At 41.1% G+C, this 18072-nt stretch overlaps 1 protein-coding gene across 3 annotated transcripts in view; it reads left to right on the top strand.

The window, feature by feature from the left end:
- The window catches only part of NPL (N-acetylneuraminate pyruvate lyase), a 36637-nt gene extending 22863 nt beyond the window's left edge, over window positions 1-13774 (top strand). For 2 of the 3 annotated variants that reach the window (XM_080824661.1, XM_080824660.1), the window contains exons 7-13: window positions 1863-1938; window positions 3515-3607; window positions 4306-4454; window positions 4580-4626; window positions 7096-7180; window positions 9880-9919; window positions 13180-13774. In XM_080824661.1, the coding sequence (XP_080680787.1) occupies window positions 1863-1938; window positions 3515-3607; window positions 4306-4454; window positions 4580-4626; window positions 7096-7180; window positions 9880-9919; window positions 13180-13364 (675 nt within the window). In that variant the 3' untranslated portion in view covers window positions 13365-13774. The remainder of the gene's footprint in view (window positions 1-1862; window positions 1939-3514; window positions 3608-4305; window positions 4455-4579; window positions 4627-7095; window positions 7181-9879; window positions 9920-13179) is intronic. The other variant, XM_080824662.1, reaches the window with a different exon arrangement.
- The last annotated feature ends 4298 nt before the right edge of the window (window positions 13775-18072 follow it).

Genomic DNA, 18072 nt, shown 5'->3' with positions numbered 1-18072 from the left:
ATTAACTGTCTCTTAGCTGTTTCCTTTTTCCTTATTTTCAGCTAAGGTTATCCTTCTAGTCTTGTCCTTAACAGAGTGCTAAACAAATGATTCAAATATATAACATCCAACTGGTGTTAATGAAATTATACCCAGTGTCGTGATTGGTCTTTGGAGTGTATCCCAGTCTTCTCTTTGGCTCTCCTACTTTTGCAGGAAGCTAATCACATCTATTAGAAATAGATATTATTAAAGTCTTAGAGAAAAACATTTTTCCCTTTTAGGTAGGGGGACATGTTCTGAAGGACTCAGCAAGTCCCTGCTATGTGCTTATCACCATAATTAACTAACTATACATGAGAGTGAGTAAGATCTCACACCCGCCTGTGGGAACTCATTCTATTTGAGAGTTGTCACTGTTCACACTGTCTTGCAATGTAGTAGATTTTAAGTCTCAAAATAGTTAAGAATGTTTTAAGGGCCCAGCAGAAGGAAATGGTCCTTTTTTTCCGGAGGAATTTAAGAAAACCCTAAAATAGTGGTACACTGTATCTTCCTTTATGTGCATAATCTTTTTCTTCTTAAACTTTTTCAACTGCATTTCCAATCCATAAATAAAAAATTTTAAATAAATTTAGAATAAACTTTAAAATATAACTGTTATATCATTGGGCAGGAAAGACAGCATCATCCAATGGACTGAACACTAGAAGAGAAATTACACTTGCAAGTTTCTCTAATAATAGTTATAATTATCACAATGAGCCACTCATGTCTCTGCTAGCAAGTTTTTTTTTGTGCTGACAAAGTCTGAAGAAGTATAAGATTAAATGCACGGGTCACCTCCACCCAGGTTCTCTACTTTGCAATTTGGGATTTTTCCTGGTAATGACATTCATTGTTAAATTTGGCTTATTTTCTTCTCTCTAGTGATGCATCAGTTGGCAAATTTGAGGTTTGTTGCTACTCTCAGTATGTAAGATATAGGCAAATGTAGTAGGTCACTTATTCCAAGATAGTTGTGATATTGTGATTTATAATAAATATATATATAGATAGATAATATATATATATATATATATATATATGGTCTTTGTCCAGTTTCTGGCACAGAGTTCCTAACACTCTTGCAGTTTTCTCTGATGAGAACAATAAAAGTGTCCCTTATTGTATGAATGAGGCGGTTTTTAGAAAGCAACTAAAGATGGGGGCTGGTTGCCAGGAGACCAACCATGTGATCAGAGGGTTGGAACTTTCAGTCCTACCCGACCTCCACCTCTGGGGAGAAAGGAGGGACTGGAGGTTGAATCCGTTACCAGTGGCCAGTGATGAAATCAACCATGCCTATGCAGTGAGGTCGCCATTAAAACCCAAAAGGGCAGGTTTCAGAGAGCTTCCAAATTGGTGAACATGTGGAAATTTGGGGAGAGTGGCACACCCACACTTGGACAAGACATTCAAACTACAGACCCTCTCTCCATACCCTGTCTTGTGCATTTCTTCTACCTGGCTGCTCCTGAGTTATATCCTCCTATAATAAACTGCTGGTCTAATAAGTAAAATGTTCCTCTGAGTTCTGTGAGCCCAAGGAGGGGATCGTTAGAATCTCCCAAGTCTGTAGCCAGTTGGTCGGAAGCACAGGTGATGACCTGGAGTTGTGATTAACATCTAAAGTTCAGGGAAGCAGGGTAGCTTGTAAGACTGAGCCCTTAACCTGTGCAGTCTGATTCTGTCTTCAGGTAGGTAGTATCAGAGTTGAGTAAGCTTGCAGGACATGCAGCTGGTATTGGAGAATTTCCTGTTGATGTGGGGAAACCACCCCTCAACCCACAGACATCAAAATTGTGACCAGACCCATAAAGGTCTTCTTTCTTCTTTTAAAGGCCCGACATGCAGCAGAAATAGGAGCCGATGGCATCGCTGTCATTGCACCTTTCTTTCTCAAGCCATGGAACAAAGGTAAGTAGGTAGTCTAAACACATGGTGCCTCACATGGTCCACTTCTTTTTGCCTTCATTCAAAATGGTCATACTGAACTCCTGAAAGTAAAGTTGTGTGGACTGACGGCGTGAAGTTGTGGTGGTGCAGCAACTGTCCAGAATATTTGGTCTCCCTGGATCCATAAAAGAAAAGACACCTTTAAGAGGGGCTTCAGCTCTTTTACCAAGTAATCTGATTGGGTCATCCATCAAGCCCCAGGTCAACCTCCAGGTGCCTGTGTTAAGAGTTAGGCATCCACTCCTAGTCCAGTCAGTTGTGTAGTGTCAGAGCCACATGGCAAAGCATGGGGTCATTTTTCTCAAAAAAAGAGGAATATAAGTGATGGGCATCTTGAGACTACATGTTCTAGTCAAGGTTGGGTGAGTAATGAATTTGAGGGAGATTTCAGAGAAAGATCCATTGTCTTCCAAAATACCAAGTTAATTGCTTTCTCCTTCTCTGCTTTCTCTACAGCAATTATTTGTGGCTTCCAAGTGTACTGAGTCTTTTTAATCCTTCTGATTAGCAAACAAAGAAGTACAAATTTTGAAAGGATTAAAGACAGACAATCCATGATTGCATGCATGATTAAATAAATTCATAGCTAAATGTAATTGGGTCAAAGTAATTGTGAAATTCATCTAGTATTGGTAGAGAGAAAATAACTTAATATAGGATAAGTAATTTAGATACTGCCATTTTGAGAATTCAGAATGAACATATTTTAGAACTTTTTTTCACATGGTTATAAAAATTTTATGTCAATATATTTCCCAAAAAGAAAAAGGAAAGATAATGAGTTATACATAATAATTTTCTCAAATATTTATCATGGACAGAGTACATCATCACAGTATTCAGATGAAGTACATAAGATTCTCTCTCCCGCTCCCTAGTGTAAGCAGGTCTGCTGGATTTTATTTATCCTCCTTAGCAATGTCGCAGTGAAAACTCACGGAGGATGATGTAGGAAATTGCAAATCCTGAGTAAACTAGAATGAATTCTCTTCTGCTGTATTTGGATTTCTCCCAAAACTGGAAAAGTGCCAACCTCTGGTTGAATTATTGTGACATGTGCCACTATTCTTATAACTTCCCTCTTTGAGCCAATGTTTATATTTTTGTTGTAGAATTTTCTCAGTTACAACTTGATGATTCTGATCCTAATACAAATTCCTTGTTCACTGACCACATTTAGCCCTTGTTGGGATAAGAACACAAGAGTCCTACTGATGGGCTTCTGGCTTTGATAAGAGTATTATTTCATGAGCTTCTCTTAATATATGGGAAGGTTTATACCAGTTTTTTAATAGTATTTTAGTATGGCAGGAAAGTGATCATCTTATTTTGGCCTTTCTATGGAAAGGAAAATAAACCTTTGAATGACGTGATTTGCAAAGACATTGCGGTACCAACCTCAGGGATGGTGAGAGTGATCGAAAATTTTCAGCTTCTGAGAGGGATGGTTGCATTCCAATAGATGGTTAATTTTTTACCAGGGAAAGTTAGTGTTTTATACTTGTTTACACGGTGGCTTTTCCTGCTATTCTTTCAGATGTCTTGATTAATTTCCTAAAGGAGGTGGCCGCTGCTGCCCCAGCATTGCCATTTTATTACTATCACATCCCAGCCTTGACAGGGGTAAAGAGTAAGTAATACTTCTCCCAGTGTTTCCTTCCCTCCATCTTTCACATCTTACCCTGTTTCAGTAAGAAACTCCCACTCCATTGCACTCCACCCCGGGTCACAAAAGCATAAAACTGTTGACCAGATAGTTCGAATTGGCTCCAAAATAAGTCAGTCTTATCAAAAATAATTCACTCTTATCGATCATTGACACTATCTTATAATGAAAGTTTTTACACAGTGGCAGGCAGAGGGAGAAGCAGGCTCCCCGCTGAGCATGCGGCCCAAACCTGATGTGGGACTCAATCCCAGGACCATGGGATCATGACCTGAGCCAAAGGCAGCCACTTAACTGACTGAGCCACCCAGGCACCCCTTCTTTTGATTTTTCTTTTATTGCTATTGTGCTTCTCCAGAAAGGGGATTGTTACAATTAGATGAAATTTCTTAGGAGATTATTTTTTGGATACCATTCCTTTCTACTTCCTTAAAAGAAAAAAGATAGATATTGTGATTTGAAAACATTCATCTGTTGTCTTCAAGGAATGGAAGCCTGGGGGCTGAAATTTAACAAGTCATAGGAACTACTAAGTGGGAGCAAGTGACATCCAGCTGAGAACAGCCTCTGGCACTCAGCACAGATGTGAGGGGCTCTGTGTGATGGGACTTGACATTTTCTGGACGTGTGCAGTTTCGTGAGGCATTTTCTGTTTTGAGCAGTTCGTGCTGAGGAATTGCTGGACGGGATTCAGGAGAAGATCCCCACCTTCCAAGGGCTGAAGTTCAGTGACACCGATCTCTTAGACTTCGGGCAGTGTGTTGATCAGAATCGCCAGCGACAGTTTGCTCTCCTTTTTGGGGTAGATGAGGTAAGTTACCCACTGGCCTGTCCCAGCAGGGAAGTGACCCTCCGGAACAGTTTGTAAGCTGTTCAGGTTGCAGGATTTTTTCTCTCACTCTTTTTCATTCAAGTGACTCCTCTGTTTTTTCGTAGCAACTGTTGAGTGCCCTGGTGATGGGAGCAAGTGGAGCAGTGGGCAGGTGAGCCTGACTCATTTCTGCCAGCATTTGTAACTGTAAAGCGCCCCCAGGGAGGCATTTGCTGCCTATGTGGTTATACTTCTTGCATGGACACCTTTTCTAATAAAAGCTGCCTTTCTTTCCCCCAGTCTTTCAGTAAAAAGGAATTAAGTAGAGCTTAGCAGTTTATTAGCAACTCAGTCACTGTTATTAGAAGCGTCTGTTGCAATTAAAGGTGAGGAACTTGAGCTAAGAGTGTGCACAGAATTTGCCAGAAATTACTTAGTTACTAATAACAGAAACCCATTGAAAGTGGCTAACTACTGGGAAACTGGGTAAAACTCAAGAGGAGGAAATGCAGCCAGGCCTCAGCGAAGATGAGAACCTAGGACCGCAAAGCTCTCAACAGCCAGGACAGATGGTTCTCCACCTGTGCTCCTCTGGAGACTCTCACCCCTGCGTCTCTCTGCACACCTCTCTCTTTCCCTCTTTTGCTCTCCGGGTGCGCTCTCTACACTTCAGCATGCACATGGACAATCACGGCTGCCCGGTCATGAATCTCATCTCAGGGTATCACTAGATAGCACTGCCTGTTTGGCTTGCCCAAGTCCAATCAGCTGCAGCCAGAAAAGTGGAATCATGTGGCCTGATGCCTTCTCAGCAGAGGCAGGCAATTCGATTAGCATGTCCACTGCACGTGTTTACCTAGTTCATTAGAAACGTGCCTGCAAGGGATCGAGTGAAATATTCATGTCAACTGAAAGTGCATTTCCTCCCTATGGGAAAAGAGTAGGAGAAGCAAAATAATATTGAGACCATGTCCTGTTGAGCATGGCTTTGATGAAGAATAAGAAAGTTAGGTAAGTTATTCACCAAGCCAGGATGGCCTGCGACATCCATTGTCACTGCAGGGGGGAACCTGAATGCCTGGATCTGCTGATCATGAAATTCTTACTTTTTTTTCCCCCAGAAATTCTTACATTTTTTGACTTTTGTTTTTTGGCCTCCATACTAGGCATTTTAATTCTGTCAACATAATCTGTAAGCAAAGTACGTTTTGTTAGACTTTATTTCTTCTTAATTATAGTTATATTCCTCTCTGACTAAATAAGCCTACGACCCCTGGGATTTGAATTTTAGGATTCTGAAACTCCTCAGATATATTGTGACTTCGGAGTGTTTCACATCTATAAGTGACTTACCTCAGCTATTATATTTTATTTTTCCTTATTTTATTGCCAGGAGATAATGTGAACTTCATGTTCTTGGAATCCCTTGCTGTTTACTCCAGGGTCTCCATATATGAAATACCAACAGCATTCTATTTTTGATATATCAAGATAAATATATTTTTCTAAGACTGACTTATATGAGAAGTTTTAGAAACTAGGGAAACATCCTTGTTAAGAATTTCTGTAAACTTCTACCCTACTGATTTCTCAAATAAGTCAGTCATTAGTCTAAGGTATTTGTCTTTACTGGTAGAGTTGGATATTATTTTTTTAAGTCCACATTTTATCAGATCAAATAACTTATTCTCACTTGCATTTTTGCTGACTAGTAGCAGATGGCAGCATGAAGTGACGAAAGCCTCTGCCACAATTGTGTAGCCTTCTATAAGTCATAGTTTCTTAACAACCAAACAGAAGCCAGGGTGGTGGTGGTGGTTGTTGTTGTTGTTTAAAGATTTTATTTATTTATTTGACAGACAGAGATCACAAGTAGGCAGAGAGGCAGACAGAGAGAGATGGAGAAGCAGGCTCCCCGCCGAGCAGAGAGCCCGATGCGGGGCTTGATCCCAGGACTCTGGGATCATGACCTGAGCCGAAGGTAGAGGCCTTAACCCACTGAGCTACCCAGGCGCCCAGAAGCCAGGGTTTTGAGAGAATTAGACATGATTTATGTCAGGCACCTGGAACACAATAGACAATAAATGATCTCTCATTTTATTATCATCTTTAATAATATTATTAGAAAGTAGTTTCTAGGTAATATATAAATTATATAAGCGTATATATTATAGGTAATATATAAATTGGCAGAGAACTCAGATAATCTGCTGGGATTTGCCCCATTCACCCAGTTCCTCAGCATCAGGCTTTTAGGCCTCCTCTCAGATACTACATTTTACCCATAGTTCGAATCTAGCTTTGTGCCTGTGCATGTGACCTGGGGCAGGTGTTGGCTTCAGTCACTCCCTACCAAATAGACCTCCATCTCTAGCTTTTTTCCCTTTTTTCTAACTTTATCCTTTTCCCACTTTTCTTCTTTTTCTTTATCCTCTTTGGTATTCTGTGCCTCCTCTTCGCACAGCTTACTGTTGCTAGATGACTCAGAAGTGAAGAGACCTGATCTCTAATAGATCAGGGCCAAAAAATAGACTTCTGGAAGGCCTGGTGTATTTTTCCCTTTTAGGCATCAAAGGGACTTGAAGATTTAGATGTCTCCGCTGAGTTACTGATCCTGCAGTGTGAACTGTTTTCTTTCCAGTACCTATAACTACCTGGGGAAAAAGACAAACCAGATGTTGGAGGCTTTCGAACGAAAGGACTTCTCTTCAGCCCTGAACCATCAGGTTAACTTTTCTTTCCCGCTGGATAGTTCTGATTCTCTCTCATCAGCACTCCTAGCACACCTGCCCTTGTTAAAATTGCCTCACTGCCTCTTTCTTTACTTTCCTTCTGCTTCTTACCTGTTCCTGTTTAAAGCCAAACCTATCCCGATTGTCTGTGTTCCCTACATGTCCAATCAGGACAGGACCCATACAGGAATGCTCTTTCTCTGTGTTCCTCCTAGAAATGATCTTACTTTTACTTTATGTTCAAAGTATTTTTGTGACTATAAAATAATAGCGATAGAGTTCTGGGGAAATGACCACGTGCCATCCCCTTGAGGACTTCACACCCAAGTCTCCAGAGTATATGAAGAAGCCGTGACGCTGGTAACCCAGAACGGGGAGACTCAATCCAAAGTCAGAGCAGGTCAGTCATCTTCACCTGCCACGCGTTGAGAACTGGAAGCATCTACCAAGCAGAAACAAGAGCCAAGTGGGCGATCTAAAAGGAGACACTGGCTTCGAAAGAGTAAGAGAAAAGCAGCAGGAGCTGATGTGTTACAGGGAAGACCCGAGGTGGGGAGAAATGGTGGCTGCCGCTAACGTTACAGTGAGGGCAGGCCGCTGTCCGGAGAATGAAGAGCTTCACGAAAGGAAGAACCAGTCTCTGAGCTGGGTAGTATGTGTGCTTGAGGTCAGTGGAATGAGGTGGAAAGAAACAGCATAGGAACATAGGAACAACAAGAGAAGGACTTATGAGAGGTCAAGAGGCACAGGGATTTTTAAGATGGTAAAAATAACCGAGTGGAATATCCCAAAAAGATAAGTGAGAACGAAAGGCATGAGCAGGATTGGAATAGTGCTCAGCCCTGATGGTGTAGATTCCCAGTGAAAATTATTTCTGAAAATTCCAGCCTGTTCTAAGTTGTATGAGAGGGAAACCAGAAGACAGAATCGACAGTGAAACGGTTGTGAGAGGAGCCCTTCCATTTACCAGCTTCTCTTTTTTTGACTGGTCCAGCTTCCATCTCTTTCCCCCCCATTAGTCCCACTCAAATAAGTCTTCCCACTCAAAAGGGTACTGGTAAGGAATGTAGCTTACCCCATTCTTTGGCTTTTCTTACAGAAGGCTAGTGTGCGTGGGTCTCATCGACTCCGTTATTCAAATGCCAAGGGCTGAGCCAAGTGCATGACTTCGGTCAGGCTGGTTTCTGCTGTAAAGGAACTTGCAGTCAAGTGAAGAAGCAGACCAACAAGTCAGGGCAGAATTTATTCATTCTCATGGACCTGAATGCCACCTGTTGTATTTACATAAGTGAAATGACACGTGTACAGAGATGCTTCGTACTGTGTTGTTTATAAGTGCAAAAGACAGCAACAACCCAGATACCCAGCCATAAGGAAATGGTTAAAAACATTATGTTTGAGTGATGCAATGGAATTATATGCAGCCCTTAAAAGGATGAGATCATTTTCTATGTACAAATCTGGAAAGATTTCATGATATATTGAGTGTACAAAAGCAGCGGAGTATAGAGTTGTGAATGTAATATACTACAGTTTGTGTAAAAAAGAACATATACATATATATTTTTAAGGCACTGGGCGTTAAAATTTCATTCTGTACTGAATTTTTGTTACTAGACTGTATATAATTGGTTAAAACAACATAAAATGTTAATCAAAAATGCATCTCTTAATGAAATGGATGAGAGCCTGTTTTTTTGAATTAGCTTACACATTCATGGATGAATATTACTTAATGCTAGGGCGAGTTGCATTTCAGCATCAATACTATTTATGTTTTTTGGTTTTAGAGAAATAAATGTTATGAAACCCTGTTCATATAAATTAGTAGTAAGAATAGAAGAAATTCTTTTATAGCAATGTCACTCAATTCTTTGAACAGTTTTTTAGTTGTGTTAAAAACCATAGAATGCTTTAGTGATTTTCAGCTGACAGCCTGAGTAGCAACATTGAAAGCAGTGTTGAAAGCAAAAAGTTGAAAGCCCTATAATTTTTTAGAGGACATGATACCTGTTAACTAGAGGAATCTCTTTGTCACTTTGTCAATGCCAATACCAATATTTTGATTTGCTCCTTTATTCGGTTCCCAGAGGTGTCCCAGGTGATATAGGCAGTGCCAAGGCAATGATATAGGAAATACATCTTTATTTTTTTCAAAAGTGGGAAGAGGAGAACTCACGAAAAGGAAATCTAACAGTCTGCACCTCCATGCAAATTCTTAGTCTCATTTAGTTTAAGAAAAATAGCACTTCTAGAAGTTAAAGATCCAGAAATTATTTATTCCCATAAATCTTAGCCTTCCTAAGTGCTCCTAGATATCTTAGAGAGTACCTTAGAAATTAGCATATCCCAGTTTGAAAACAAGCACAGTAGCTGGTAAGTTTAGATGGATAAGGGTCAGCTGGATGATGAAGGCTGCCCACCCCCATCTTAACTCTGTTGTGCAATTCTGTCTTTGGCACTTCTCTGCATGGCCCCCTTTTTATAAAGCTTACGTGTATGAAAAGAGCCTACCTTATCCTGGATGGATCTCAACCATCCTCACTTGGGGGTTTTTCTCCACTCCGACAGGCCTTCGGAAAACTAAGGTGGTGGGCTTTTTCTTTTGGGGTTTCTGTCCTTTGACCTCCAAAATTTCTACATTGTTATCATAGCTTAGTGATACTGACTGTAGTTTTTTTTTTCCTTTCCAGTTTTGTATTCAGAGATTTATCAACTTTGTGTTCAAACTTGGTAAGTTTTCTACTTTATCTGCTGTGACTTTTAGGGAAATGGAAGACCATCACTTTCTGTGAGGGTTCAACAAGAGCACTTTTCAATGTGCTGTTGCAAGCAGAATTTTATTTCCAATACTAGCTCAGGGCCAACCTATAAAGTCATGAAATAAATCTGGTTGGCACCCTTCTACAAACCTCATTCCTCCATCTTAGCGCTTTGCTTGCCTCCCCACTCTGCACACCATCTTTTGATTCTTCTCAGCACTCGCTCCCTGTTCGTGCCTCTGCTCATTGAAATTCTACCACATCTTGGCTGATTTCAGCCTGAGTGCTTGGAGGAAGGCAGTCTGAATATAGATCTTACTAAATTGTGAGTGACTGACAGCTCTCCCAAGAGTATTTGCAATGTAAAAAGAGTTTATTAACATTTGTAAGCTCAAATGGATGGAGGTTTGGGTAATATGACAAAGTAAAATTTGAGGGAAATACATTGAATTTGCATAGAGAAGCCTTTTCAGAGTCTCCTAAATATTATCCCATCACACATGACAAATGCCACCATTCATTCCACTTCTGAGGAGATTGGTCCTTCCTGAGAACCTGGGTCAAGTCCAGGAAAAGTTTTAAGTTTATTCTTGGCAGACCACCCACCTCCCTTTCAGAGCCTTTGTGCCTAATCCTGGCAACTCCGCCCGAGCCCCAGGCCCCTCTTATGTGGTATGGCCCACATTCTTGAAGGGCTCTCTGCTCACTCTCTTAATCCTTCAAAGACAGTGTTTCCCATCTGCTTTTCACGTTCATGATTTCTGTCATTATTATGTGCCACAAATATCATTAATTACCTACTATTATTCCCTTGTCCCAAGTAGTACTTTTCACAAAATTGTGGGTTTGGTGTGATAGTTATGTATGTTCCTAAGGTGCATTTAAATAAATATTGAACTATTTTTTTTTAAAGATTTTATTTATTTATTTGTTAGAAAAAGAGAGAGAGCGCACGCACAAGCAGGCAGAGGTGGAGAGAGAAGCAGGCTCCCTGCCGATCAAGGAGCCCCATGTGGGACTCGATCCCAAGACCCTGGGATCCTGACCTGAGCTGAAGGCAGCGGCTCAACCAGCTGAGGCACTCAGGCGTCCCAATAAATATTGAACTATTAAAACTGGAACCAAAAGTGTACCTGTGTCTATATAAGATCATTCTGTATGCCAGCAGTGAGACTGCAACATTTTTGCCAAATACAGCTCTAAAATATTAGCTGAAAAAATTTACTCTTTAGGCAGAATATTTGCATTTTAAAGACGTGGACTTGGGGCACCTAGATGGCTTTGTTGGTTAAGTGCCCAACTCAACTTCAGCTTAGGTCATGATTTCAGTGCCATGAGACTGAGCCTTGTGTTGGGCTCCGAGCTGGGCCTGGAGTCTGCTTAAGATTCTCTCTCTCTCTCTCTCCCTCTCTCTCTGTCCCCCTCCCCGGATAGATAGAAAGCTAGCTAGCTAGCTAGCTAAAGTGGACTCTTGAAGATAAGTTTTATGATTTAAAAGAATGTATCTTTAAAGAAATCATTTCAGACTTCTTTGGCAGGTTGGAGCTTTCACAGTTTAGGCAAGGAGAGAGTTATCTTAATAAACTTGTAGTCTTATTATGAGGGTAGCTCCCTGTTCTGCCATTTATAATAGGCCTGGAAGGGCCATTTTGCATTCATCAAAATACACTGTATATCTTTGGTCAAACCAGTATTTTCCTTCCAGATGCTCAATTGTTACTATTAGTTAGCTTAGCAAAACAAAGTTACTTCTCATATGTGGGATCTAAAAGTATAGCCAGTTAAAACAAATACCTTTCTCTTTCTGCTGTATCGTTTCGGTAGATCTACCTTCAACATCCCTAGCATCTTTAGCTCTGTTTCTACTATTTCATTTCACTGAATATATATTTTCTTCATTTCTAGCATTTCTTTTTTTTTTTTCCTGTTTTTGTTTTTGTTTTCAGATTTTATTTATTTATTTGACAGGAAGAGAAAGATCACAAGTAGGCAGAGAGGCAGGCAGAGAGAAAGGGGAAGCAGGCTCCCTGCTGAGCAGAGAGCCCCATGCGGGGCTTGATCCCAGGACCCTGCGATCCTGACCTGAGCCGAAGGCAGAGGCTCAACCCACTGAGCCACCCAGGCACCCCAAGATTTTCCTGTTCTTTATTTATATGACCTTCTCATAGCCTATGGCTTCTGTTCCTCCTTTTATCTCTGTGAGGTCTCTTTCAGAATTGTGCATCATCTGTTCCCAGGATGTGGGATTTGTCAGTTGTGCATTTGCAAGCTCTTGTGCAGCTTCTTTTTCTCATGTGTTTTGTAATTTTTAACTTTGATTTTGTCTTCAGAGACTGTTGTTTTCCAGAGAATCCATTGTGCTCTAGGTTATAAAGTGTCCTAACAATTTGAGGCTCAGAGTTGTCCTATTTTTACATTTTTACATTTGCCTCTGTTGGACACTATAGTTTCACCAGTTCTAACCAGTTTGTAGGTTAATTTCTTAGTACAGTTTTTACACCGAGTGCCTAATGCAAATACGGATCCAGCATTCATCGATGGCACAGGCTTGGGATTTCTTTCATATGATCTTTTTCCATCCACAGCCTGGAAGAAGTCAAGATTCCGTGCCTCTCTATCCCCAGGCCAGCAGGCCAGGTTTTCTTCCACTGCCTTTCATAGAAGGCTGACTCCCAGTTTTACCCAGGGCATTTAATTTCAGACCCCTGTTCTGCACAGACCTGAGGCTTCATGTTGGATTCCTGCCCCAGCTTTATAACATGAGCTCTGAAACAGCAACGTCTTAAGGAGTGCATTTCTCAGGGACTTCTTAGATGTGCTTGAACTCAGTTCTGTCTTAGCAATGAAGTCCTGTGTCATCTGATCCACAGCCGTATATCCCTGAATCAGATCATCTTCATGGACCGCCTGGCTTCGGTAACTCACCACACTGACCTCTTTCTTGCTGATACCTTTGGTTCCTCCTTCTTCCTTTTGAGGCTGACTTTGAGTCTTCCTTTGTTTTGTTTTACAGTTTGTCAAGTTGTTAACAATTTGCCAGCTTTTCTATATGTTCAAGGCAGGAAGAGGGATTTCCTTTGCTCAGTCTGCCGTAGTGATAAGAAATGTTCCCCTCTTTTACTTCCACCTAATCCTATTGTAGAAGTCACTAGACTGTGATCTCTGTTTTAGGATGTTTATGGCAAAGTGGATGGTCCCAGTCACTTTTCCTTATTTATTTTTTCTTTCTAGGTTTTGGGGTGTCACAGACCAAAGCCATCATGACTCTGGTCTCTGGGATTCCAATGGGCCCACCCCGGCCTCCGCTGCAGAAAGCCTCCACGGAGTTTATTGCTGCTGCAGAAGCTAAGCTGAAGAGCCTGAATTTCCTTTCTTCCACTGACTTAAAGAATGGAAGCTTGGAATCCTGGAGCTAGTGCCTCTCTGTCAAATCAGAGTGTGTGCGTTGAATGGTGCATTCATTTCTCAAGGACTTTTTAAATGAACTAAACTCTTTTCTAGCAAATAAAATCTCACCCCAATCAACAAGTATTTAAGTACCTTCTAAGATCCTAAAAATGCTTTATTTTTTGAAGGGGTAAAAACTCTAAAAGGAGTCATGAGCCCTGAGTCATTCAATATTTCACAAAATTTTTGTGGAGAAATTTCTGCTTATATAGATGAAATGGAATCAAGAGAAAAAAATTATAATGATTCATTCCATTGGCCTTTAGGAGCCCCATTATCTTGATTTCTGATTCTTAATCCTATTTTAAATTTTAAAAAAAATTTTAAACCACTGTAATGTACTTTGATTTTAAATAAATGCTCATTTGGAATCTAGGACAACTCTGAGCTACTTCATTTAGGCAGGTACCCTTACTTTAATGCCAAATTACAACGTGACTCAACTCTACACAACTGTTAACACACCAGCTCACTTGCTACTCAGTCTAATTCTAGAATATCTGCTTTCAGATTAACTGTGATGTCAGTTTTCCCCCAACACACTGCGTTAGGTGAAGACTTGCTTCAGTTCTTACCACTCAAAGGCCCATTAGAGTAGCTTTTCACAGAACAAAGAAAAGGCCCTCCCCAAAGATGAACTCAAGCCTCCACTTCTTTTTTTTTTTTTTTTTTTTTTAAGATTTTATTTACTCAATTGACAGAGATGCCAAGTAGGCGGAAAGGCAGGCAGAGAGAGAGGAGGAAGCAGGCTCCCCGCTGAGCAGAGAGCCCGATGCGGGGCTCGATCCCAGTACCCTGGGACCATGACCGGAGCCGAAGGCAGAGGCTTAACCCACTGAGCCACCCAGGCGCCCCAAGCCTCCACTTCTTGCTATACAGAGAACTTCTCAAAGCTCAAAGTCTAAACTGAAGAGCTCTCCACTGGGCACCACACACTTCCCCTTTCCCCACAGGAAGTGAATGGCTTCCCCACAGCGCCCTGAACGCCTGGAAGCAAAGACCAGTGGCCCCTCAGTGGGGAGCCCAGGGTCTAACGGTTATTTCCTGGTCACACTTCCAGCACATTTCTTCAGTGAAGGAAGATTTGGGGAGGACCCAAAAATTTCACTCAAGCTTTCCCTACATACCTTCTTTATTCTTTTCTTTCTCGGTAGTATGGCTGTTTAGTCTCCTTTCCAACAAACCCTGGTGAATGCTTCGTAGTAACAAAGCCAGTCAACCCTGGGTGATTGTAAACCCGACTCTCCAGTCCATCAATTACTGAGCATTTCGTCTTTGTTTCTTCTCTACTGAGTCTGCTCACTGGCAAAAGGAAAGTATTTGAAATTCGTATCCGTTTACTCTTTAATCTCTAAAAAGGAGAACTTTTTCAAAATGAGAATTTGAAATGATCTGTGGATTCAGTTACCATTGCCAATTGATTAATTAGTTAAGGGTTGTTATAGTTATGGCTCCTCACTCCTCTTTTTGCTCAGGAATGACATGTGCTGTTTCTCATATTTCTGTCTCCTTCAGGAGTAAGGCATCAGAATAAGAAATTGAACTGCAGTGGTTTATGTGAGTTTATATTCTCTCATTGAAACTTTTCTTTGCAGCCATTAATTTCCTAAAGGAAGAAAAGGGAGGTTTTTCATTCTGAGGAGGTCCTATCCTTAAATATATTAAAGCCAAATTAATTTTTTCTGTGAAGATAAATCTTGGATATCCACTAGCCAAGATTTTTTTTTTTTTTCTGTTTTTCTGAAGCCAATGTGCTTGGAGAACTTTGAAGATGGTTAATAAGATCTTGTAAACACAAAGAGAAATAAGATGATTTTTCTTCAGTGACCAGGGTTGAGTTTAGCTGTGTTCTAACATCCAGCTCCTTGGAAATAAATGAGTGTTACATAGTATAGTTACTAATAATGCATTTAATCAAAGGTAAATTTTTGGAACATTATGAATTTACTGTTACCTTTGAATTTAGTTTTTAATACTAAAACCAGAATAGTGATGTGAAATACTTCACTCAGCATAATGCTAAAAGATTTTTAACTTGTTTGTTTCAAGATGGAATTCTGAGATTAATTCATTGGGGACGGTGGAAAGACAAGTGATTCCAGGGATTGGTTTTACTTAGGATCTCTCGGGTTTATTCACAGATGTAAGAAAATGCCACGGTGTGTAGGGTACTGGTGGAGGTGGGGACTGGGTAATGCATGCTCTTCTCCAGAAAGGCTGTTTGCTACAACTTGAGAGAAATTTCCTCTTTATGATCACCTGAAGGGCACATAAAATCCCTCTGTCAGGAATCTGGAGCCTGAGAGAAAGCTGAGTTAGGCTGGGCTAGGCCAAGGGGCATTCTGAAATGAATGCAGTCCAAGACCAGGCACCCTCCTGGGCTCACCTGGGCTTTTCACATAAGGAAGAATGGAGTGGGACTTATATGCCTGTCAAAACAAGAGGAGCAGAGAATGGATCTAACCCATTTAACCACTGACCTTATCACATGCTCACTCAACTCCCATTTCCTTCAGTTACACGGAGAAGGAATCTTGGAATCAAAATTGTATTAACGGGAGAGCTAAGCCCTCGGTAGAGATGGGACATCACCTTACCCTTTGGATTTCTGGGGCTGAGAAATGGCTACTTGATGGACAAAATAACTAACCCAAATCCTGGTTTCTCTCCCAACCCCTTTGGTGACTCTTGAGAAATCATTTGTTACATAGGACACTACTTCAGGACACTTTGGTTAGACAACCAAAAGAAAAACCTTATAGAAATTTCCTAAATCTTAACCATGCAATCAGTAAACGTAATAGAATGGATCCCACAAAATGTATATAGAACCTGTATCCAGCAGGACTTGTTACCTGTATCTGTACACCAGTTACGTGGAGTGTTCAAGTTCTGCACCACATGGACCACCTCAGTGCTTGGACATCATATGCACCTCCCATGTATTTTCTACACAGCAGATAGAATGACCTTCACCGATGCCAGGTTGCCAGACTTGAGCCAGATGTTGGATGAGGCCCCGTAGGCACAGAAAATCTTTTAAAATATCAACTTTTGGTGCGAGGGACAGGCCTCTCACCCATCAGCAAGCACGAATAACAAAATTACCACTGAGATCCTGGAGGTGGACTCCCACTGATGGGCAGGTGTATAAGGGACTCAGAGTGATCTATATATAGTCTGAGTCCACTTGGCCCCATTTAAGGTCCCCTGCCTCGGGTAGGAGTAGGTGGCACAAGGGCCATCCACCGAATTCCTGGGAATCCTTGGACTGCAGTGCAACAAAGTGATCTACCTCAGGGCTCGAGGGAATAGGCACATCTAAACCGTCTCTTACTAGAGCTGCAGGTAATACTCACCAGCCCAGGCGGTCTGCAGGTTGCTGTTGCTATGAGGGCTCTCCAAAACATTGACCCAGTTGGTATCGTCCTTGTTCTTTCCCTAAGGGAATAACCTCCATCAGCTTTGAGGTCCCAATTCGAGCAGCCCTCCTGAATCATCCCACTGAGTATTCTCTACCTTTTGCTCTCGCACCTGTCTGTGCAGAGATCACTGGGTCTGGCCAGAGGATGGTGGTGCAGGAGAAGAGAGACTAACTCCCACAAAACTGAGGGAAGCGTCTCTGTGTCGCTTAGACTTCATGTGAGGTTAGAATCCTGGGAAGGAGCCAGACAGGTAAAGAGAAGCACAGGGCACATTCCAGGTGGGAGGAGCCAACGATCTGGCAATTCCAAGCCACAGCAGAGTCCGTGGAGTGTGAAGATCTGAACAGAAGCCAGTGGGCCAGAGTTCAGACACCAAGGAAAGAATAGGAAGGAAGAAGAGCTTAAAGGAACCAGAAGGAGCCAGGTCCTGTAAGGCCTTGTAAGTCATAGGATCGTTAAACTAAACATGTTATTCTGCACTTTGACTTTGAGTGTTAATTAACTATGTCGCCCAGAAGATTGAAAAATGGGTTAAGGAAATGGTGCAGAAGGAAGAATAGTTTACAATAAGGCTTTATTACATTGCAGCTTATGTACAAATATATATATATTGTTACAAGTTATTGTTATATAAACTTATTTTGTGGGAAAAAATTGATATATTTTTCTATCTAATTTTTGTTTTCTTGGGGTCAGGTAATATGCATGATTTTTCTGGTTAAAATTAAGCAAAAAATTTTTTAAATTTAGTGGCTTTTTATCTATTTAGCAGTGGGGCGAATTAAACATGAAGGAAGGCTAGGTACACTCAGTCTGTATCAGATAATTCTAACATTTAAAATACGTGCAAGTACGATTTTGCTGGCCATTTGTTTTTTCTGCTGATGCTCATGGTACTTTTTATCCTCACATTTTGTGATTTTTAAATGTTTTTATGTACAGTGGAACATTATATATAATAATCATTTCAAGTCTGGATGGAAAATGCATTCTACCAAAGAGGATATGATTTTTTTTTTAAGATTCTATTTATTTATTTGACAGACAAAGATCACAAGTAGGCAGAGAGGCAGGCAGAGAGAGAGGAGGAAGCAGCCTCCCTGCTGAGGAGAGAGCCCGACGTAGGGCTTGATCCCAGGATCCTAGGATCATGACCTGAGCCAAAGGCAGAGGTCTTAACCCACTGAGCCACCCAGGCACCCTGAGGATATGATTTTAATTCATCCAGGTGATTTATCTCTTCTGACTAGTG

The sequence above is a fragment of the Martes martes genome (assembly GCF_963455335.1).
Source record: "Martes martes genome assembly, chromosome: 15".
NCBI classification, from domain to species: domain Eukaryota; kingdom Metazoa; phylum Chordata; class Mammalia; order Carnivora; family Mustelidae; genus Martes; species Martes martes.
Note: the sequence above shows the minus strand (reverse complement) of the source record. Positions and strands in the feature narration are given on the sequence as shown.